At 46.1% G+C, this 24,600-nt stretch overlaps 1 protein-coding gene across 5 annotated transcripts in view; it reads right to left on the bottom strand.

The window, feature by feature from the left end:
• LOC106610178 (lipopolysaccharide-responsive and beige-like anchor protein) overlaps positions 1–24,600 on the bottom strand; it is a 308,280-nt gene that overhangs the window by 260,867 nt on the left and 22,813 nt on the right. For all 5 annotated transcript variants that reach the window (XM_045722739.1, XM_045722741.1, XM_045722742.1 and 2 more), the window contains exons 2-3: positions 7,689–7,775; positions 7,266–7,410 (exon numbers count right to left, since the gene is read on the bottom strand). In XM_045722739.1, coding sequence (XP_045578695.1) covers positions 7,266–7,410; positions 7,689–7,775 — 232 coding nt within the window. The remainder of the gene's footprint in view (positions 1–7,265; positions 7,411–7,688; positions 7,776–24,600) is intronic.

Here is a 24,600-nt window from a genome sequence, read left to right as displayed (position 1 = left end):
GGTACGTGAGGTCTGCAGCCTCTGCGTTAAAAGGACACACATGTCAAGTACAGAACTAAGCCAACCTCAGCGTGAGCTTTGGTTGCGAATGGTATGAACTTCGAACCCTTACTCACTACAGAAGTGATACTTCCTCGCCGTTGAGTTAGCAGCGGCCGCTGTAGACGTGGGCTAGGAAAGGACGGACGACGGATCCAGTCTAACACACAACAAAGATACTACAACGTATCCATTTTACCACCAGCGACATTCTTCCGAGGACAGGAAGACCTCTGTTGGCCAACACGGCCAGCATCTACGACCAACCTACCGAAGCGCAGCTCAGAGTAAATATTTATTGCATTTTCCTTTTCCAAATGGGCGGTAATTTACAATGCATACGATAATGTATTTAAAATGGCATAGCTGCTTTCTCTGTTCCTCAGTCTTCCCGCTCTTTCATTCAAGCCCAACCCCCTTTCTTTGTGTAACAAGCCGCCATGCCGGTTTAGCCCACTAGGGCACATTCTCCTATCATTTCCTTGTAACCATATCTGTTTATGCAATTCTGTGAATTATTTAGTTTAGTAAATAAATTATTTTAAGACAATTGATGTATGGATGACTCATAGTGAAGACTGGTTTCGTGTAAATCTTTGTAATCTGAATATTTTCCTTGGTGCCCTGACCTTCTAGTTAATTACAGTAACACGATTAATCAGTTTAATCGCATAATAATAATTACAGAGAGTTATTTGATAAACATGTCTTCCGTTTTAATGATGCCAAAGACACGACATAGGCTAGTTGAGAACAAGTTCTCATTTACAACTGCGACCTGGCCAAGATAAAGTAAAGCAGTGCTTTGTCTTACAATTTAGCATTAACACTGGAGTGATAGATGTGCAGATGATGATGTGCAAGTAGAAATACTGGTGTGCAAAAGAGCAGAAAAGTAAATTAAAAACAATATGGGGATGAAGTAGGTAGATTGGATGGGCTATTTACAGATGGGCTATGTACAGCAGCAGCGATCGGTAAGTTGCTCAGATAGCTGATGTTTAAAGTTAGTAAGGGAAATATAAGTCTCCAGCTTCAGTGAATTTTGCAATTCGTTCCAGTCATTGGCAGCAGAGTACTGGAAGGAAAGGTGGCCAATGGAGGTGTTGGCTTTGGGGAGGACCAGTGAAATATACCTGCTGGAGCACGTGCTACGGGTGGGTGTTGTTATCGAGACCAGTGAGCTGAGATAAGGCGGAGCTTTACTTAGCAAAGACTTAGATGACCTGGAGCCAGTGGGTCTGGCGACGAATATGTAGCGAGGGCCTGCCGACGAGAGCATACATGTCGCAGTGGTGGGTGGTATATGGGGCTTGGTGACAAAACGGATGGCACTGTGAAAGACAGCATCCAGTTTGCTGAGTAGAGTGTTGGAGGCTATTTTGTAAATGACATCGCCGAAGTCGAGGATTGGTAGGATAGTCAGTAGGATAGTCAGTTTTACTAGGGTATGTTTGGTGGCGTGAGTGGAGGAGGCTTTGTAGCGAAATAGAAAGCCAATTCTAGATTCAATTTTGGATTGGAGATGTTTAATATGAGCCTGGAAGGAGAGTTTACAGTCTAGCCAGACACCTAGGTATTTGTAGTTGTCCACATATTCTAGGTCAGAACCGTCCAGAGTCGGGCGGGCGGGCAGCGAACGGTTGAAAAGCATGCATTTAGTTTTACTAGCGTTTAAGAGCAGTTGGAGGCCACGGAAGGAGTGTTGTATGGCATTGAAGCTCATTGGAGGTTTGTTAACACAGTGTCCAAAGAAGGGCCAGATGTATACAGAATGGTGTCGTCTGCGTAGAGGTGGATCAGGGAATCACCAGCAGCAAGAGCGACATCATTGATATATACAGAGAAAAGAGTCGGCCCAAGAATTGAACCCTGTGGTACCACCATAGAGACTGTGAGAGGTCCGGACAACAGGCCCTCCGATTTGACACACTGAACTCTGTCTGAGAAGTAGTTGGTAAACCAGGCGAGGCAGTCATTTGAGAAACCAAGGCTGTTGAGTCTGCCGATAAGAATACGGTGATTCACAGTCGAAAGCCTTGGCCAGGTCGATGAAGACGGCTGCACAGTACAATCTTTTATCGATGGCGATTATGATATCGTTTAGTACCTTAAGCGTGGCTGAGGTGCACCCGTGACCAGCTCGGAAACCGGATGGCACAGCGGAGAAGGTACGGTGGGATTCGAAATGGTCAGTGATCTGTTTATTAACATGGCTTTCGAAGACTTTAGAAAGGCAGGGCAGGATGGATATAGGTCTATAACAGTTTGGGTCTAGAGTGTCACTCCCTTTAAAGAGGGTGATGACCGCGGCAGCTTTCCAATCTTTAGGGATCTCGGACGATACGAAAGAGAGGTTAAACAGACTGGTAATAGGGGTTGCAACAATGGAGGCGGATAACTTTAGAAAGAGAGGGTCCAGATTGCCAGATTGCTTGCCCAGCTGATTTGTACGGGTCCAGGTTTTGCAGCTCTTTCAGAACATCTGCTATCTGGATTTGGGTGAAGGAGAAGCTGGGGAGGCTTGGGCAACTAGCTGCGGGGGGGGTGCGGAGCTGTTGGCCGGGGTAGCCAGGAGGAAAGCATGGCCAGCCATAGAGAAATGCTTATTGAAATTCTCGATTATCGTGGATTTATCGTGGTGACAGTGTTACCTAGCCTCAGTGCAGTGGGCAGCTGGGAGGTGCTGCTCTTATTCTCCATGGACTTTACAGTGTCCCACAACTTTTTGGAGTTACAGGATGCAAATTTCTGTTTGAAAAAGCTAGCCTTTGCTTTCCTGACTGACTGCGTGTATTGGTTCCTGACTTCCCTGAAAACTTGCACATCGCGGGGACTATTCGATGCTATTGCAGTCCGCCACAGGATGTTTTTGTGCTGGTCGAGAGCAGTCAGGTCTGGAGTGAACCAAGGGCTATATCTGTTCTTAGTTCTACATTTTTTGAATGCTGGATGCTTATTTAAGATGGTGAGGAAATTACTTTTAAAGAACGACCAGGCATCCTCGAATGACGGGATGAGGTTAATATCCTTCCAGGATACCCGGGCCAGGTCGATTAGAAAGGCCTGCTCGCATAAGCGTTTTAGGGAGCGTTTGACAGTGATGGGTAGTAGTTTGACCACAGACCCATAGCGGATGCAGGCAATGAGGCAGTGATCGCTGAGATCCTGATTGAAAACAGCAGAGGTGTATTTGGAGGGCAAGTTGGTCAGGATAATATCTATGAGGGTGCCCATGTTTACAGATTTAGAGTTGTACCTGGTGGGTTCCTTGATAATTTGTGTGAGATTGAGGGCATCTACCTTAGAATGTAGGACTGTCGGGGTGTTAAGCATATCCCAGTTTAGATCACCAAACAAAACGAACTCTGCAGATAGATGGGGGGCAATCAATTCACATATGGTGTCCAGGGCACAGCTGGGAGCTGAGGGGGGTCTATAACAGGCGGCAACAGTGAGAGACTTATTTCTGGAGAGATGAATTTTTTAAATTAGAAGCTCAAACTGTTTGGGCATAGACTTGGAAAGTATGACACAACTTTGCAAGCTATCTCTGCAGTAGATTGCAACTCCTCCCCCTTTGGCAGTTCCATCTTGACGGAAAATGTTGTAGTTGGGGATGGAAATCTCCGAATTTTTGGTGGCCTTCCTAAGCCAGGATTCAGACACGGCAAGGACATCAGGGTTGGCAGTGTGCTAAAGCAGTGAGTAAAACAAACTTAGGGAGGAGGCTTCTGATGTTAACATGCATGAAACCAAGGCTTTTTCGGTTACAAAAGTCAACAAATGAGAGTGCCTGGGGACACGCAGGGCCTGTGTTAACCTCCACTTCACCTGAGGAACAGAGGAGGAGTAGGATGAGGGTACGGCTAAAGGCTAGCAAAACTGGTGGTCTAGTGCGTTGGGGACAGAGAATAAAAGGAGCAGATTTCTGGATGTGGTAGAACAGATTCAGGGCATAATGTACAGACAGGGGTATGGTGGGGTGCGGGTACAGTGGAGGTAAACCCAGACATTGAGTGACGATGAGAGAGGTTGCATCTCTGGAGGCACTAGTTATGCTGGGTGAGGTCACCACCTGTGTGGGAGGTGGGACAAAAGAGGTATCTGAGGCATGTTGAGTGGGACTAGGGGCTCCGCAGTAAACTAAAACAATGATAACTATCCTAAACAACAATATACATGGCATATTGACATTTGAGAGAGACAAAGTGATGCATAAAGCAATCAAAGGTGTTGATTGGTAGAGCTAACTAAGACAACGGGTAAGACAACAGCTAATCAGCTAAGACGACAACAGGTAAAATGGCAATGAATGGGCAGAGAGGGTCAGTTAACTACACACAGGGCCTGAGTTCGAGGCTGGGGCCAACAAATAAACAAAACATAAACAAAATGGAGTACAGTGATTAATGAATAGTCCAGCAGGCATCAGCTATGTAGCCAAGTGATCATAGTGTCCAGTGAACAGCAGTAGATGAAACAGGGAAGCTGCTGGGTAGTCGTTACTACCTAGCAAGTGGGAGACACAGCGTTTAAAGTTAGCTGGCCGGGGCTAGTAGAAGCACTTGCTCCGACGTCCAGCAAAGGCCGGTTGAGGGCACAGCGGATAGAGTTACGTCGGCAGACCAGTCGTGGTGGAACGGCGGGGCTCCTTATCGACGAAGGGTCCAGGTCAGTTGGCGAAAGAGGTAATGTAGTTGTTGTAATTTCGTTTGCTAGCCGGGAGATGCGCCTGGCTCGCGGCTAACTGGTGCTAGCTTCAGGGGCTGTAGCCACTATAGCCACTCAGTAGCAGCTAGCTAGCAGCGATGATCCGATGCAAAGGTCCAGAGTTTACGGCAAGAATCCGGTGGAGTAGTGGATTCTAGCCGTGTTGAAGCGGGGGGGGCTATAGAACATCTCTCTCTGTTCACTGAGATGAAAATGGTCCTCCATGGCATTAGCCAGTAATGTGTATTGATTGGGTTATCAATGCACACTCCCCCTGGCATTCAGCCTATAATAAGACACATTACTGGCTAATGCCATGGAGGACCATTTTCATCTCAGTGAACAGAGAGATGTTCTATAGCCTCCCAGAGCGACCTGGGGCATCAGAGGACTGACACACACCAGCCATGGAAGGAGAGGGAGAGGCGCCATCTGATCTAACAGCCTAATGCGTTTCACACTACTGAGCCAAGCAGAGTCAAAACATATTGCAATGGCCTGGTTACACCATAATTGCCGGAGACATGCTGAAAGGACGATGTGAAAAGAAAATATCGGAGCAAGTGCAGTCGGTTCGGGTTGGCACATTAGTGTAAAAAGAGTTTGTCTGTCTGGCCTGGACTGCATGTCCATGTTCCCTGGGTTTGTCTGTTCATCTGTCTGTCTGGCCTGGACTGCATGTCCATGTTCCCTGGGTTTGTCTGTTCATCTGTCTGTCTGGCCTGGACTGCATGTTCATGTTCCCTGGGTTTGTCTGTTCATCTGTCTGTCTGGCCTGGACTGCACGTCCATGTTCCCTGGGTTTGCCTATCCGTCTGTCTGGCCTGGACTGCATGTCCATGTACCTGGGTTTGTCTGTCTGGACTGCATGTCCATGTTACCTGGGTTTGTCTGTCTTTCTGTCTGGTCAGGACTGCACGTCCATGTTCCCTGGGTTTGTCCGTCCGTCTGTCTGGCCTGGACTGTATGTTCATGTTCATGTTCCCTGGGTTTGTCTGTCCGTCTGTCTATCTGGCCTGGACTGCATGTTCATGTTCCCTGGGTTTGTCTGTCCGTCTGTCTATCTGGCCTGGACTGCATGTTCATGTTCCCTGGGTTTGTCTGTCCGTCTGTCTATCTGGCCTGGACTGCATGTTCATGTTCCCTGGGTTTGTCTGTCTGTCTGGCCTGGACTGCATGTCCATGTTCCCTGAGTTTGTCCGTCTGCCTGTCTGGCCTGGACTGCATGTCCATGTTCCCTGAGTTTGTCCGTCTGCCTGTCTGGCCTGGACTGCATGTCCATGTTCCCTGGTTTTGTCTGTCTGTCTGGCCTGGACTGCATGTTCATGTTCCCTGGGTTTGTCTGTCTGTCTGGCCTGGACTGCATGTCCATGTTCCCTGGGTTTGTCTGTCTGTCTGGCCTGGACTGCATGTCCATGTTCCCTGAGTTTGTCCGTCTGCCTGTCTGGCCTGGACTGCATGTCCATGTTCCCTGAGTTTGTCCGTCTGCCTGTCTGGCCTGGACTGCATGTCCATGTTCCCTGGTTTTGTCTGTCCGTCTGTCTGGACTGCATGTCCATGTTCCCTGGGTTTGTCCGTCTGTCTGTCTGGCCTGGACTGCATGTCCATGTTCCCTGGCTTTGTCTGTCCGTCAGTCTGGCCTGGACTGCATGTCCATGTTCCCTGGCTTTGTCTGTCCGTCTGTCTGGACTGCATGTCCATGTTCCCTGGGTTTGTCCGTCTGTCTGTCTGGCCTGGACTGCATGTCCATGTTCCCTGGCTTTGTCTGTCCGTCTGGCCTGGACTGCATGTCCATGTTCCCTGGGTTTGTCCGTCTGTCTGTCTGGCCTGGACTGCATGTTAATGTTCCCTGGGCTAATGGTTTCATTATGCTAAGGCTGATCATCCTGCTCTGCCAGGCCAGTGGTCAGTCATTGAGCTTTAGAAGAGTTGTTTTGGCCTCATTAATAACTGGGTGAGAGTCTGGTGAGTGATTGAGGCTGGTGATTGTGTCTACTGACTGGTGTGGGAGTCACTTCTCTGACTGGGCAGTGGGTTAGCGCAAGGCTGAGTGATGTTGTCAGGTCTGCACACAGACTCCTAATCTAATGATGATGATGTGTGTGTGTGTCTGTCTGTCTGTCCATGGGTGTCCGCACCTCCTCAGTGCTTCAGTTGCTGCAAGACAAAGTAGTCTCTTCTCAGACACACAGAATAGTGCCGTCAACTGGCTAGTCTTGATGAGGGAAGGTGAGGAGCATTAGACAGGGCTAGCTCACTTCCTCATTATAAGGGAGATAGATACCTGTACAGTAGGGAATCATTCGGACTGAGGCAGTGGTCATTACTTTGGATTTAAAAAGGTATAAAAACACAGGACTTGGAGAACCACTGGATAATGATTATGACTGAGACAATTATCCACACTCCAGGGGAACTAGACAGACCTGTAGGTAGGTGTCAACATGCTAAATACTGTACTGAGGACTGGGGTGACCTCATTACTTTGGCCTCTGGTGTTACTGTGGCAGTACCTGCGATCATGCTGTCAGTGTGGGCCACGCGGTCCAGGACCAGGTTGATGAGGGCCGTGTCCGTGCAGGCCTGCAGGTTCCTCACGCTCTTCTTCAGGATAGCCGTGAAGATGCTCCACACCTCCGCCTGGCACGTGGGCTCACACTGGGAACCAGACATAATAATAATGGATCCCATTTAGAAAGACATTTGCCAGATGCTCAAAGCGCTTTACAATCCTCCACCGCTAACATGTACCCATAGAAATAGGCCTACAATTACTAGAATGGGGATCCCCATTCAAGTCAATGAGACCACGATGGGTGGGCTGGCAGAAAATCTATTTCTCTCTGTGTATTTCTATGTGTGTACAGCCACAACTCATCCACCCTAGATTATATTATACATATTGTTCCATTTCATTTTGTGTGTGTAGCACCCACCTTGTCCAGCAGCTCCACCATGCACACAATGCTGTCCTGCTCCTGGATAATGAAGTTCATCTCCAGGTCAAACTGGCCCCCCACCAACTAGAGAGAGAGAGGAGAGGGCGAGATGAGGGTAAAATAGAAAGAGAATGAGAGAGGGAGAGAATGAGAGAGCGAGAGCGAGAGAAAGTGAGAAAGAAAGAGAGAGAGAGAGGGAGAAAGAAAGATGGAGAGAGAGTTGATTCATCTACCTACGCAATTCAAAAGCACAGAGTCAAAAACAACATCTCCATTGCAATTGGATTAGCATATGCCACTGAGCTTTACCCTCACACCTATTTATAAAACCCCTGGCACAGGTTCCTGGGCCACATCAACTGTATAACCAAATGCCTGGACCAAGCCGGATGATGTATTTCTAAACATCTGATCCTCTGTGGCTCAGGCCTGCTGGACAACTAGATTAGAGGAATGGGTTGAGCTTTATTCTGCCTAGCTTCTATCATACTGCTGTTACCTATCCGATCCAGTTGTCTCACATGTGTACAAGGATGTGAACAATGGAGCAGGCTGGGCTTCAATACAGAAAGATGCTCCACTCCCCTCTGCCCTATTTCACCTCAATGCTGTCATATTCTGTGAAGACAAGTGAACAAGGGCACAGGGGAGGGTAGTTATTCCTCCCTGAAATGAAACACATCCCAGATGATAAAACCCTGCCTGGTCCTGAGCAGAGTATGTGAGCAAAGTTGAGCGGTGGGAAATCCCACTCATGGAGACCGCTCCGGCACTCCACGTCCTTTCCAACCTCTCCACTAAAAACCGCTCCTTGCTCGCAGGAGAAGAAAAACTGCTGCTTCAAATTCGCTCCATTCGTATTTTTTTATATTTTTTTTATCACTTAATTTAGGGTACTTTACCCCTTTTTCTCCCCCAATTTCGTGATATCCAATTGGTAGTTACAATCTTGTACCATCGCTGCAACTCCCCTACGGACTCGGGAGAGGCAAAGGTCGATAGCCATGCGTCCTCCGAAACACGACCCTGGCCAAGCCGCACTCCTTCTTGACACACCCGGAAGCAAGCCGCACCAATGTGTTGAAGGAAACACCGTCCAGCTGGCGACTGAAGACAGCTTGCAGGCCACCGAAGACAACTTGCAGGCGCCCGGCCCGCCACAAGGAGTCGCTAGAGCGTGATGGGACAAGGAAATCCTGGCCTGCCAAACCCTCCCCTAACCCAAATGATGCTGGGCCAATTGTGCGCCGCCTCATGGGTCTCCCGGTCACAGTCGGCTGTGACACAGCCTGGGATCGAACCCGGGTCTGTATTGACACTTCAAACACTGCGATGCAGTGCATTAGACCGCTGCACCACTCGGGAGGCCATTAAAATCACAATTTAACCAACACCCATCTATTTTTGTGACTACCTGGACCTACCATTTGGTTTTGAAGTACTGAAACCAAACCATTTCATTTGAATGAAAATAATTGAAATAAACAACAAGAAAAGAGTAAGAAAGACTAAGTAGCGCTCATCATTTCAAATAGGCTACATGTCTTATTAAACAGCATATAAACGTTATAAATAGGTCAGGTGCCAATACAGGTAGTTGAAGAACAAAAATGAATTATTTAGGCTATATTATTTCAAGGCTATAGCCTACAAAGAAATACATTTTGAAGCATTTGCGAGTACGACACACTAGCCTGGCAGGGACATTAAGCTCTCATTATTTAAACACCATGTTGTATTCAACCATTATAATCTATAAATTTCACATGTATGCTGTGACTTACTGAAAATGAAATACAAATGAAAAGAAAAATGCCTTATTAGGCTCAGTCTACAGTGCCTTTAATTCATTTTTAGAAACACGAGTTTGGCCAGAGTCTGTGGTTCTCATGCTCATGGGTTGGTGCCTGGAGAGCAGGCCAGCAACAGAGAGCACCCTCTCCACGCCTGCAGAACCACTGGGGATGCGAAACACCCTCCGGGCCACTCTTGTCAGGCTGGCAGGATGCATAATTGTTGTTGTTTTATGTAGGTAGGCCTTAATGATTTTAGGTCAAATAAACCTATCAAAACGGAAAGCTCCTTGAAAGAGGTAATATGCCTGGCCTATTGGGCCAAAATCAATGATGGCCTAGTGAATAGACAACAGAACAAAACTTAAGAGAACTGACTTTTAGTTTATAAATACTTTGCTACAATGACACACTTAGCTAGCTTCCCACCTCGTTCCTTTCTGTTAGTGTGTGCACGCAGTAATACACCAGCTCGCTCTCATCTTTGTAAGTCACCTTGATTTTTCACCTGTGTGTTTTATCAGATTCTTTATGAAAATATTTAGGGAACTCCATGACAGCAGCTAAAAGGAAGGAGCTATAGCAGCACACAAGTAGACTACAGATGCATGCTGGGCCGGGCATAACCTGAGCTCGTGAAGTGCGCTCTGTTGAAGCTCTAATGGGGCGAAATTGGAGCGGGTGAGAAGGTCGAAGCTCCAGCTTTTGGGAAACTCGCTCCGCGCTCCAGTCAAATTGGGCACACTCCGCTCCTCGCTACACTCTGCTCATATTCTCTGGTCCTGAGTGGAATACAGGCTGTAGTCGTCTAACTCTAGCCTCTTTCTGACCTCCATACTTCTCAAACACAATGCAGCAGCAACACAACAGAACGGCTGGTTGGGAGAGGAGCCTATTTAGAGCCTGACTTTAATCTTGTAAGGTCATGGCAACAACTGGTGCTGGCAGACGTGACATATTAGTCAGGATCACCCTACAGCTATGAGAACATAGAGCACATACAGAACTGGCATCTAGGATGTGATAAACCTCAGATATAAACCTCATATATATATATATATATATTTCAGGTGTAGGTCTATATAACGCATTGTTTCTGTTGTAAATCCAAGATTTGTAACGAGTATATTCAAAGAAAATAAATATATATTTGATAGATAGCTATTCCCTTAGGTGAGTTGTTTTGTCAGTTATGTGTTCCCTGTTTGAAACCTGGCTTTTTACTTTACCTTTCATGCATATTATTTATTTAATCTAGGCGCTGCCAGTGTGTTGTGTTTCTCAGCTGGTGTTTGTGCACACACACTATGTGCAAACATGTTTTGCCTCCAAAAACATGAATCGTATTATTTCCACGCCAGCAGGATGTCAATGAATGTATTATGCTACCTTTAGCATGGAAAAGGTTATCTACATGGGGGCTTTGTGTGTGTGTGTGTGTGTGTGTGTGTGTGTGTGTGTGTGTGAGAGAGAGAGTGCCCTATAGCTAAGGAAGGAATAACATTCTGTGTGTCTGGAAATATATTGTACAAGCTATAAATGTCATGATTTGTCATTTATTTAATAGTGGCGATGACATTTTTATGATTGAACCCTGCCTAATAGAAAGTGATAAGAAGGAAAATAACGACGCACATGTCAAAACTAACTAAGATGGGGCGCAAGGTGTCGAATCAATAAGAAGGGCCTGTCACTGGACGGAAAGCAAAGAGGGATCGCCACCATTTGCCACGAGACAGGCGGTGAGAAGACAATTTGATTAGGATGAAATTATATCCTCAAGCTGTGTTTGATGGGAACCTGTCCCATTAAAATGAGTCAAGCAGGATTAACAGAAGGGGGGGGCTGAGGAGGAATCAGGGTAGCCCCCTGTCACCATGGACAACCAAGCCAGGAGATAAAAGCAATGATAACAGACCGTGCCACCCCGACAAACACACGCTCACGTCATACGTCCATAGACCCCACACTAACAAACACACACACAAACCAAATACGTCATTCAGACACAGCTGCTGATCCAATCCATGACTCCTCAGAGGTAGGACCTAAAGTGTGTGATTGTGGAGTGGTGGCAATGATGGTTAGGTGCCAAAAAAAAAATCCTTTATTTAAATATTTATTTATTTATTTATTTATTTAAAGGCTAGCTATGTAAATGATTTGTTCATCAGAAAGTGATTGCTCCCTTCCCCCATCCTCCTCCTCCCCTCTCTGGCCATTAGCCATTGGGCTCCCGAGCGGCGCAGCGGTCTAAGACACTGCATCTCAGTGCTAGAGGCGTCACTAATGACCCTGGTTCGATTCCAGACTGCATCACAACTGGCCGTGATTGAATAGTCCCATAGGGCGGTGCACAATTGGCCCAGCGTCATCCGGGTTTGGCCGTCATTGCAAATAAGAATTTGTTCTTAATTAACCGACTTGCCTAGTTAAATAAAGGTTAAATAAAATAAAGTGAAAAATAATAAATAAAATAAAAGCAGTGACATTCTTTCCCTCTTCCCTTCATTCCTAGCGTTGCAGTAGCTGATAAATCATACAGTCATTTGCATTTTGGGGGGCCCCCCCACCCAGTCGGGATTGTGTTAATGGATGTTTTCTACAGCAACAGGTGATTTACGAGCCTGACACTCTGGGCGAGTCAGACATTCGACAGTCAGGTGACAGGGGAGAGAGGATGGGAGAGGGGAGTCACATGAGGATGGCGAAGCCACAGTGGTGGCAGCACTGGCCTAGAGGGAGGTCAGTGTGTGAGTACTGAGTTCACTCAGCCTGTGTGTGTGTGTGTTAAAAGGATGAAAGCTCAGAAGGTTGAGATGAGAGGCTAATGGTTGAGACGCCACGAGTGCCAGCGCATCGACATTAAAAGCAGCCGTGTGTGTCTGTACCAGTTGAGTTGTTAATGATGTTCTCGTAAGGTTGATATTCAAGCTGAAATAGAGTCAGTCAGAATGGAGTGATGAGACCCCCAAGAGGAGGAATTTGGGTGAATAAGCAGGTCTAAGTACAAGAGAATGTCCTAACCCAACCTCACCTTTCTCAGGAACTTAGCCAGGCCTATCTGTAGAGTACCATAGATATCATTTCTTCAAAAACCGGTCAGACAGCCAGAGATAGTAAAATATGTATTTTAAACAGATAAGCTATTCATAAACCACATAATAAAAACTGCCTTCTACGGGCAAGTTACGATCACTGACCACAATTCCACTTCCTTCCACTGAACACCACAGTAAAAAGAAACGTCCTTTTTGGCACAAATTCAGTTTAATTATGCAATAAGCCCCGAGGGGATGTGGTATATGGCCAATATACCACGGCTAAGGGCTGTTCTTACACACTACGCAATGTGGAGTGGCTGAATACAGCCCTTAGCCGTGGTATATTGGTCATATATCACAAACCTCCAAGGTGCCTTATTGCTATTATAAACTGGTTACCTAGAGCAGTAAAAATAAATGTTTTATCATACCCGTGGTATACGGTCTGATATACCACAGCTGTCAGCCAATCAGCATTCAGGGCTTCAACCACCCAGTTTATAATTAATAGTATAACCCACTCGCCTAACTTTGAAGTTACGCAAATGATACCGTGCCCATTTTAGAACAAAAGTTCAATGCATTTATAAGTATTTCCTAATTACCATTAATATCTCACTAGCCTTCATATTTTCCCTTCCAGATAAAGCCTTTACCATCCTCCACTGCGATGGGAGAGAAATATCAGTAAAGAAAAAATCTCAGCTATTTACTTTTAATATTAGGACCTGCTTATACTTAGCAGGGTTTTAATAGGCTTAATTTATCACGTTTAATCGTCTTCTGGTGCCGGAGTGTAATTGAGAAATGCCTACCTCATATCTCACTGCTGATATTTGAGATTAGAGCTTAGAATTATGGCAGTTTAGAATTCAAATGTGTTATAAATTAATCTATGGGATGTAGCTTTGATTTAGATCAAGTTAAAAGTACTTTGACATTATTTGGATGTATGGATTGGCAAGAAACACATGAAAATCTGAGCAAGCAGCCCACAGCAGAACGCTCACTGAAAATATTATTTTACAAACTGAGCCTGAAGCAACAGAAAACCTCAGACTGATGAAAGTACTACAATATAGTCTGCTGCACTTCCTCCTGTGTACCTTGCAACTCATCGTTGGAGTAGGAGCACCGCTAGCCTAAAATGTGGTGAGCCACACAAAGAGCTCAGCGAATCTATTACCTCAATCGATGATGTAATCACCCAGAGTCAGACTATTGCCTGCGTCCCAAATGGTACCCTATTCCCCATTTGTTCAGAAGTAGTGCACTTTGAATAGGGTGCCATTTGGGACACAGCCTATAACCTGCAGGAGGCAGGACCATGGGGGAGCCGCCCGCCACTTAGCAGTAAAACTCTACAAATATCACCTCCTTGCCTCCACAATGGAGGTCTGACTGAGCAGCGGTGACAGCATAGAAAGACAAAACAGGGAAGAATCCATTGTTGTGGGCACACTGAAAAGAGTTGTAAAATCGAGGCCCTCCAATTTCAGTCAGCAAGCAGCCTAAGAGCTGAATAGTTTATAAAGTAGCCTAGTTTCTAGGGTAATAGATTTTAAACATTAAACATGAAGTCAAATATTTCTGCTGACTCACGTTTACCTCAAGTACTGTAGCAGTAAAAGGCTACCTGTTTTCTGTCAACTTCACTCAAAACAGCACACACGCCAGCTTTCCATTGGTCTGTTCCAAAATATGCAGACTCGGTCTCGACCTTTAATTCTTTATTGAAGACTCATCTCTTCAGCAGGTCCTATGATTGAGTGTAGTCTGGCCCAGGGGTGTGAAGGTGAACGGAAAGGCACTGGAGCGACGAACTGCCCTTGCTGTCTCTGCCTGGCCGGTTCCCCTCTCTCCACTGGGATTCTCTGCCTCTAACCTTATTACGGGGGCTGAGTCATTGTCTTACTGGTGCTCTTCCATGCAGTCCCTAGGAGGGGTGCATCACTTCAGTGGGTTGAGTCACTGACGTGATCTTCCTGTCTGGGTTGGCACCCCCCTCGGGTTCGTGCCGTGGGGGAGATCTTCGTGGGCTATAAACGGCCTTGTCTCAGGGTAGTAGGTTGGTGGTTGAAGATATCCCTCTAGTGAAGATACCCCTCTAGTGAAGATATCCCTCTACTGGTGTGGGGGCTGTGCTTTGGCAAAGTGGGTGGGGTTATATCCTGCCTGGTTGGCCCTGTCGAGGGGTATCGTCGGACAGGGCCACAGTGTCTCCCGACCCCTCCTGTCTCAGCCTCCAGTATTTATGCTGCAATAGTTTGTGTCGGAGGGGCTAGGGTCAGTCTGTTATATCTGGAGTATTTCTCCTGTCTTATCCGGTGTCCTGTGTTAATTTAAGTATGCTCGCTCTCTCCTTCTCTCGGAGGACCTAAGCCCTAGGACCATGCCTCAGGACTACCTGGCCTGATGACTCCTTGCTGTCCCCAGTCCACCTGGTCATACTGCTGCTCCAGTTTCAACTGTTCTGCCTGCGGCTATGGAACTCTGACCTGTTCACCGGACGTGCTACCTTGTCCTGGACCTGCTGTTTTGGACTCTCTCTCTATCGCACCTGCTGTCTCTAACTCTGAATGATCGGCTATGAAAAGCCAACTGACATTTACTCCGGAGGTGCTGACCTGTTGCACCCTCTACAACCACTGTGAATATTATTATCTGACCCTGCTGGTCATCTATGAACATTTGAACATCTTGGCCATGTTCTGTTATAATCTCCACCCGGCACAGCCAGAAGAGGACTGGCCACCCCTCAGAGCCTGGCTCCTCTCTAGGTTTCTTCCTAGGTTCCGGCCTTTCTAGGGAGTTTTTCCTAGCCACCGTGCTTCTACATCTAGTTTGGTGTTTTAGGCTGGGTATCTATACAGCACTTTCTTTGTGACATCGGCTGATGTAAAAGGGCTTTATAATTCAATTTGATTGATTGATTGAATATCCACACTAGCATAACACAAAAAAAGAAGCAATGGGCATCAAAATGGATATAAGCCCCTCTCTCAAACTGCACAGAAATGGTGAATCATAGGAGTGAGGGATTGTTCTACCCAGAGAGCCTGTGTATGAGGTGCTTTGAAGGTCATGTGGCCAGACCAGACAGGCAGGGAGACACAGCAGCAACAGCCTTCCTCTCTTTCCATCCAACTGCCCTCTCGTCATCTCTCCAACTGCCCTCTCGTCATCTCTCGTTCTCTATCCAAGTCTCTCCGTCTAACCATTGTCTTTGTTCCAGGAGTCACCAGATCCCCTTCTGCGTAACCTAGCCTCCTAGCCTGGCAGTTCAGTCCCGAGGCCATTCTAAATTAATCATGGGTGAGCACAAGCACAGCAGCAGAGCAGAGCACAAACAACCTATCTCCATGGAACTTATGGAATTAGGTGGGGGAATTGTAGGGGTAATGGCAGTAGGAAAACACCAGGGCCAATATTCACAGTAGAAGTGCTGATCTAGGAACAGTTTTGCCTTTCAGATAATAATGAATAAGACAGGAATGAATAAGACCTGATCATAGACCAACACTTCTATTCTGAGAATCTCTGTGAATACAGACCCAGAGGTAGAAATGCCTTACTAGGCTAATTGCAGTGATCCCCAGTTATTAGAAGTCTACCCTACACCACCAGAATTCCCAGTGAATAGAACAGGGCTAGTTAGGGCTAATGATTAGGGGGACTGTGCTAGTGAGCAACCATCAAGTTTAGATAGAACCAGTGGAGATCCCAGAGGGTAGTCAGAGGATAGAACCAGTGGAGATCCCAGAGGGTAGTCAGAGGATAGAACCAGTGGAGATCCCAGAGGGTAGTCAGAGGATAGAACCAGTGGAGATCACAGAGGGTAGTCAGAGGATAGAACCAGTGGAGATCCAGAGGGAGTAGCCTGGAGATCCCAGAGGGTAGTCAGAGGATAGAACCAGTGGAGATCCCAGAGGGTAGTCAGAGGATAGAACCAGTGGAGATCCCAGAGGGTAGTCAGAGGATAGAACCAGTGGAGATCCCAGAGGGTAGTCAGAGGATAGAACCAGTGGAGATCACAGAGGGTAGTCAGAGGATAGAAGCAGTGGAGATCACAGAGGGTAGTCAGAGGATAGAACCAGTGGAGATCACAGAGGGTAGTCAGAGTTCCTAGGGGCAGGAGAGGAGTACATGGGGATAAGATCAACAGCAGCCATGGATGAGGTCATGTGATGCAGGGGAAGATCAGAGCCAGAAACAAATGATGGGCATTTTGAACCACAGGGGAAATGTCTCTCTTCAAATGACCCGTAGTAGACACAGTGATGTGAAGCCAGGCTACTCATACACAGCACTACTGTTGCCTGTTCTTCTCCGTCTGACTGTGTGTGTGTGTTTTTAGTTGTGTTTGTATTTACTATGGATCCCCATTAGTTCCTGCCAAGGCAGCAGCTACTCTTCCTGGGGGTCCAGCAACATAAGACAGTTAAATACTGATTAAAATGAAACATGACTTTACATTACATAACATCCTCCCCAACACATTCAGTGTGTTCCCTCAGACCACCACTCCACCACCTCAACATCCATGTGCAGGTGTGTGTAGAGCGTGTGTCTTATGTGTCTCTTCAGCCTGCGCTGTTCCATAACATGTATTTTTATCTGGTTTTTTAAAATCTGATTCTACTGCTTGCCTCAGTTACCTGATGTGGAATAGAGTTCTATGTAGTCATGGCTCTGTGTAGTACTGTGCACCTCCATAGTCTGTTCTGGACTTGGGGACAGTGAAGAGACCTCTGTCTTGTGGGGTATGCGTGGGTGTCTGAGCTGTGTGCAATTAGTTTAAAAACAGACAGCTCAGTACATTCAGCTTGTCAACACCTCTTACAAAAACAAGTAGTGAAGAAGTCCATCTCTCCACTTTGAGCCATGAGAGATTTACAATGTTATCTCTCTATGTACATTTAAGGGCCAGCCGTCCTGCCCTGTTCTGAACCAATTGGAACTCTCCTTGTGGCACCTGACCACACGACTAAACAGTAGTCCAGGTGCGACAAAACCTGTAGGACCTGCCTTGTTGATAGCGTTGTTAAAAAGGCAGAGCAACTCTTTATTATGGACTGAACTCTCCCCATCTTAGCTACTGATGTATCAACATGTTTTGACCATGACAGGTTACAATCCAGGGTAACCCCAAGCGGATTAGTCAACTCAACTTGCTCAATTTCCACATTTGTTACAAGATTTAGTTGAAGTTTAGGGTTTAGTGAATGATTTGTCCCAAATACAAATGGTATGGAGTTTGAAATATTTAAGGACTAACTTATTCCTTGCCACGCATTCTGTGTGTGTGTGTGTGTGTGTGTGTGTGTGTGTGTGTGTGTGTGTGTGTGTGTGTGTGTGTGTGTGTGTGTGTGTTTCCATTATCTCCATTATAAATGCTTCTCTTCCTCTCCTAATGAAATCACGATTCATTCTACGGGTGGAATCCTTTGAATTAAAAGTCATTTGCCTGAATGAGGCACAGAGACAAAGGAATCAAAGTGGAGACAAGAGTACAAAGTGCATACATCTCACACATGGTGTTGGCTGCTGTGGGTCGTAGAGGGACCGGCCTGAAGGGAGGACAGGACGTCTGACAGTGGCGGTGTCCCAGAAGGCACCATGGCAACCTATTTCCGTAGGACTTAAGACAGCTGTCATGTCTGACTTCATTGAAATGAAATGATTATTTAACACATGCTTCGTAAACAACAGGTGTAGACTAACAGTGAAATGCTTTATTACGGGCCCTTCCCAACAATACAGACAGCAGAATCGGTCTGAAGCCTGTAAGACTGCAGCTATTCAGGGCAGCGCCATCTCGTTCATTCAACTGCCATACACTTAGGAACCACTTCCTCATTTTGACTTACAACCCGTGTTGCCCTCAGGACAGGACTCTACAGGGCGTCGATTATTCCCACAGTTGTGTCAACTTGGCAGGATGTCCTTTTGGTGGCGGACCATTCTTGATATACACGGGAAACTGATGAGCATGAAAAACCCAGCAGCGTTGTAGTTCTTGACACACTCAAACTGGTGCGCAACTACTACCATACCCAATTCAAAGGCACATCTTTTGTCTTGCCCATTCACCCTCTGAATGGCACACAATCCATGTCTCAACTGTCTCAAGACTTAAAAATCCTTCTTTAACCTGTCTCCTCCCCTTCATCGACACTGATTGAAGTGGATTTAACAAGTGACATCAATAAGGGATCATAGCTTTCACCTGGATTCACCTGGTCAGTCTATGTCATGGAAAGAGCTGGTGTTCCTAATGTTTTGTACACTCAGTGTAGACATACATTTACACTAAGCAGACGTTGGAACGTGATTTACTATTCAAGCTCAGCTGTAACAGAAATACGTAAGTGTTTGGCTGAAGGGGTTTAAAGGGCATGTTTTCCCCTCTGTTCTGTCTCTACTGTGAACTCCAATACAACACATTAGTCATAGCTGGTTTTGGAGACATTGGACTCAGAGATCCTGGCACTATCTGAAACTAGGTGAAGGATTGCATGTGTCAGGGGCAATTCTTGCGTGACAGGCCCTAGCATTTCAAAATGACCACAGACTTTCTTGCCGGATTCAATCCAAAATCATACCTAGACCACCCTAAAAATAAATGTATGTATGTATGTATGTATGTATGTATATATATATGTTTTTTTACAAACATCCAGAATTGTGTTAATCTGTCCGTCATCTACAAATATGTCATGTCCATGTTCCTGCTATGGGTCATAAACACATCCCACAGTAATCACTAGTCGGCTGAAGCAAGGAGGAAACACTCGCTGCCTTTGTAGCTCATTTCCATTTCCATCAGCTCTTTTAATTGGATCACTTTAACGAGGTCTCTGACCGTCGCTAGCTGCTGTCGAGCTATTCTACCACTGAGGGGTGCGACTTAGCTCACACATCAGCCTCTGACAGGAAATTAAAAGTCGTAGCTCGCTCCCTACAAGCCCACTTCCAAATCAAACATTCATTATGGTGACGTCGGACATGGCGTTGCGAACAACGAACGCCACATAATCCACTGTTGTGATGAAAGAAAAGAATCCCATGGGGGGGTGACAACTGCTTAGAGGAAATTAGCTTGTGATGAAGACACTGACCGATGATACGGCTTCATCGAGAGATATAGAGAGAGCCAAAGAGACAAGGAGATGAGGACAGAGAGAGAGAGAGAGGAGAAGAGGACAGAGAGAGAGAGAGAGGAGATGAGGACAGAGAGAGAGAGAGAGAGAGGAGATGAGGACAGAGAGAGAGAGAGAGGAGATGAGGACAGAGAGAGAGAGAGAGGAGATGAGGACAGAGAGGAGAGAGAGAGAGGAGATGAGGACAGAGAGAGAGAGGAGATGAGGAGAGAGAGAGAGAGGAGATGAGGACAGAGAGAGAGAGGAGATGAGGACAGAGAGAGAGAGGAGATGAGGACAGAGAGAGAGAGAGAGGAGATGAGGACAGAGAGAGAGAGAGAGAGGAGATGAGGACAGAGAGAGAGAGAGAGAGGAGATGAGGACAGAGAGAGAGAGAGAGAGGAGATGAGGACAGAGAGAGAGAGGAGATGAGGACAGAGAGAGAGAGAGAGAGGAGATGAGGACGAGAGAGAGAGAGAGAGGAGATGAGGACAGAGAGAGAGAGAGAGAGAGGAGATGAGGACAGAGAGAGAGAGAGAGAGGAGATGAGGACAGAGAGAGAGAGAGAGAGAGAGGAGATGAGGACAGAGAGAGAGGAGATGAGGAGAGAGAGAGAGAGAGAGAGAGAGACGGGATGGGGAGAGAAAAAGAGACAGGGAGAGTATTGAGTTAAGACAGAGAGGATATAAACTAGCCTGGAGGTCCTGCAGCCTTGTTTTCTACTGAGAGCCCCACACTGATTGATCAGGGTGATAGCTCAGCCTAACTGTCTTCACAGCCCATACACACACAATTCCTTTTCACATTAGTTTCATGACTCACTCCAACTTCCTGAGAATGCCCTCCTCTCCAATGCAGCATAATGGCTTCCATGATCTCCCCAACCAACTATTAACAAGACGATGACATCATAAGGGCGAGCCCTGCAGCTATGGACTGCTGTATTGAGAGAGGGAGGAGAGGTGGTGATGTGATACATCACTAGCTGAGAGAAGCACAAGAGATGGTGAAGATGATGCCAGTGTAAAAAAGCAAAAAGGCCAAGTCAAATATTTCAGCAAGGGCCACACGGGTAAACCATTGTTCCTTCTCATAGTAAACGAGACTGAAAAAGACCTCTTCAATTCACAAAAATAACAGAAACTAGCCCCTTAGGAGAAAAGTTGAAGAAAACTTATCTTAAAAGTCCTGCTAGAACACTGTTTTGAAGTCCTGAGGTTTTGACACCGCCTCTGCGTCAACGAGACATCATCCTCTTTTCTAACAGAGGAAGATATTAGGAAAGAAATGTCAATTCCTCAGCTTGAGGTAGCCTATGATGTGACAGTCCTACAGCTAATTATGAGCTGATATAGGTCAACGTGAGGGTTTGAACTGCAGAGTCACTGGTGGTAGTGATCTGATGTTCAGAGACACATCTTCCCCCGATACCACGCTCGGAGAAAGACAAACAATACCACGCTCGGAGAAAGACATAAACAATACCACACTCGGAGAAAGACATAAACAAATGGGATTCAGCAGGGAGAGAGAGAGAGAGAGAGAGAGAGAGAGAAAGGCAGGTGGGCTTCCTTAAAGTTGTGAGTAAGAACAATTGTAAATTTGCTCACACAGGACCAGATCTGACATTGCAGATTAGAGGGGATGGGGATTGGAGAACCACACATATTTGGGGGGGGAAACAGACATGAGAGTGCTTGAAGTTTACATTGCACTTCCAATACTGCCTAGTTACAGAGATATGCACAGCGTGTAATGTATTCTGTTAGTAATATCCTTTATCAAGCACATCCAGCATCAATGTGTTCAACATTTTCCTTTAAGCTCAGGCCAAATATCTTTACAGTGAGTTTTCTTATTGCACAAATAGTGATTAATGACCAACTTGCAGAAATTACACTTCTACACGGTTGGAGAGAGAAACAGAAAAAAAGGCATCTCTTTAATCAAAAATGCATTATTAAATCAATGAATTTTAAATAAAAAGGAGAAATGATCTGACATTGTTGACCGCATTCTAACTCATTAACATTTAGTTCCACAACCGTGCCTTTTCCATGCTATTAGTGACACACACACACACACACACACACGAAATGAGCAGCGGGGGCCATAGCTGATCTAATACGATCTAGTCCAGCAGATGTGGATTAAAACTATGGCTTCCAGACGTTTTGTTCACTGTGGGGTGTTGCATCATTAGATTAGGAGTGTGTGTACGTGCGAGTACTTGTGTGTGTGTGTGTCTACATCCCTCTGCAATTACGCTTAATGAATGTTTCCCCATTACGGTCCTCTCCATTAGAGAGCACACAGGGCTGGCATTCCATCAGAACAATTAACACCTACAGCCTTATTACATCATAGTATATTCCTATCACCGTCTACTCAGTCACACTGTCCTCTAGGGCTAAATGTACAGCTAAGTAACTACTTGCGTAAAACACTCACTTCATCTATCTAGGCCACTAGGACTGGTACACACTCTGCTTCCCTAGGCATACAAGTCAACATATCACGTTGTTGTTGTAATAGAAAACTGAGTAAGACAACAGGGACGGAAACATTTTTGGACTGTAGGCTTCTACAAATACGGCTGTGATTAGTTATACATGGCATCATCCTCTACGCTGCGGTGTTATCGTCACCGTAACAGCCAGCTCCTCATGCTGTCTTCGCTGTGAAACAGACCTCACGTCCATGTTCCACTTCAGTTCCTTTTAGTTGCTATGTTCCAGCACAGAGGGCTGCTTTCAGACTGTACTGTTCTGTGTGGGTTTGTTGATGTTACGGCCAGGTCGCATGAGGACTGGGGAGGTCCACAGGGAGGGAGGGAGTTCTGGAGCCTGTTCGGGAGCACCAGCTGCCTGCCAACACATTAATAAACTCACTACTGCACTGCACAGCTGCGGCTAGAAAACACTTTAGCCTGGCCACCTCCCTCCCTCCAGGAGCAGAAGAAAAACTACCAGCCAGGAGTTGTAATCACACAGAGGAGGAGGTGGGGTCGGCCAGCTGAACAGGGCCTTATCCAGTCCACTGTAATTTATGGTCATCTCTACACTGACTGTAGTGCTATAAATCAACAGGCACCATATATAGCAAGAACCCTGGTCTTAGAACGTTACAAAATATTGTTTGGTACGTTTAGATTTCTCTCACTCTGTAAAGCAGATAACCACACATCCTGGAAGTCTTTCTATTGGGTTAGCCTTTGGGGTAAAAACTGTGCATTTCCTTTTCTTATCAGATTTGTAAATTTCACCATGTGATTTATAGCTTGAAGTCTAGCCTGGTCCCATTTGTGCCGTCTTGCGAGGTGGCAAGACAGACAGGACAAACAGACCAGGGACCAGGCTATTGGCCTTAAACAAGGTAGCAGCTCAAACAGTTCAATTTAATAAAAAAAATCCATCTCTTCTCTTTCATCTGACTAAACGGATGTGAGTTCCTTGATAGCAGGGAGCAGAGCGATATTTGACCATAATCTCTCCCTTCCTCTTTTATCGCTGGCGATTTCTCTGCTGCAGTTGGGGATGGAAGATGGAAATTCCACAGCTTAACTGCCGTTACTCTGTCAAGATTAAAATGGCTAGGCATTAAGGCAGGCTCTTCTCTCTCATTACTCAGTCTAGGTATCGTTATCAGTGGGAATGCAGCCCTGTTTAACAGAGCCGTTTATCCCCCTGTAGCCACACATTAAACCTGACTGATTCGGCTACGGGCCCAGGGGCCGGACTGGCTACGGGCCCAGGGGGCCGGAGTGGCTACGGGCCCAGGGGGCCGGAGTGGCTACGGGCCCAGGGGGCCGGAGTGGCTACGGGCCCTGGAGGCCGGAGTGGCTACGGGCCCTGGAGGCCGGAGTGGCTACGGGCCCTGGAGGCCGGAGTGGCTACGGGCCCTGGAGGCCGGAGTGGCTACGGGCCCAGGTGTTTTTCCTGAACATGTGACCTGACCAGGAAGAACAATGGGTGCTAGCTATAACTACACTCTAAACATCAACTCTGGTCAGATCTTGGTTAAGTCATGATGGTCAGGAAAGTCTCCTGGGTTTATAAAGCTACTCAGTCACAGAACGAACATAGGTGCTTCTGCTGTCTAGACCATTGGTGATGTCTATCTATAGTAGTGATCTGACATGGTGTTGGTTCAGCAGCTCAATGGGCCGTCCCGTCCCAGAGGAAAGGGTGAGGGGCGCTCAGGAAATGACCCTCATTAGACAGTCTGATGAGTCCGTTTTTGCTTTTCCAGGAAACCTCCAAATCTGCTCTCTGATGTGAGAGGCTAGCTGATCTTTCTGAGAACGAGATCGAGATATATTTATCATCAACAAAGCACGGTCATTCTAAGTAAAACCTTTTTCAAAAATAGGTGCTATCTACATATCTTCTCAAAACAGTCTTCCAGGAAACCTCCTTTCTCATAGACTCTTTCTGTGAACGAGACAATACATGTACAGATACAAACTTGGAAAGGATTTGAAAATACTCAAATACACTGACTCAAATATGCATTTAACCCAGGTATTTGAAAATAGTATTTGAAAAAGACTGAAATACAACTTGATAGACTATTTGGTTTTTACAAATAACCATTCAAAGTACTCATTTTGGGCAGTGTATTTGAAAATAGTCAAATACCAGATACTGAAATACACATGTATTTGAACCCAGCTCTGGTTTTACTTAGACTACAGTGCAAAGTTGCATGACAATAGACCACTTCCAGACATGGGAGAGATGTCTGCCCTTTAAAAGCAGAAGACCAGATCAACAGGTGATGAAGAAAGAACATGCACACTAATAATTTGATATTAAACTGATTATGGTAGAAGGCCGAATATACCAATAGTCATGTAAACACCTTATTCTGCTCATCTTAAATATGGGCTTCAGGTCGTAATCGAAGTAAGTAAAAAGCCAATTAAAAC

The sequence above is a fragment of the Salmo salar genome, chromosome ssa08 (assembly GCF_905237065.1).
Source record: "Salmo salar chromosome ssa08, Ssal_v3.1, whole genome shotgun sequence".
Taxonomy (NCBI): Eukaryota; Metazoa; Chordata; class Actinopteri; order Salmoniformes; family Salmonidae; genus Salmo; species Salmo salar.
The sequence above is the reverse complement of the archived record's forward strand: the minus strand, read 5'-3'. Positions and strand labels throughout refer to the sequence as shown.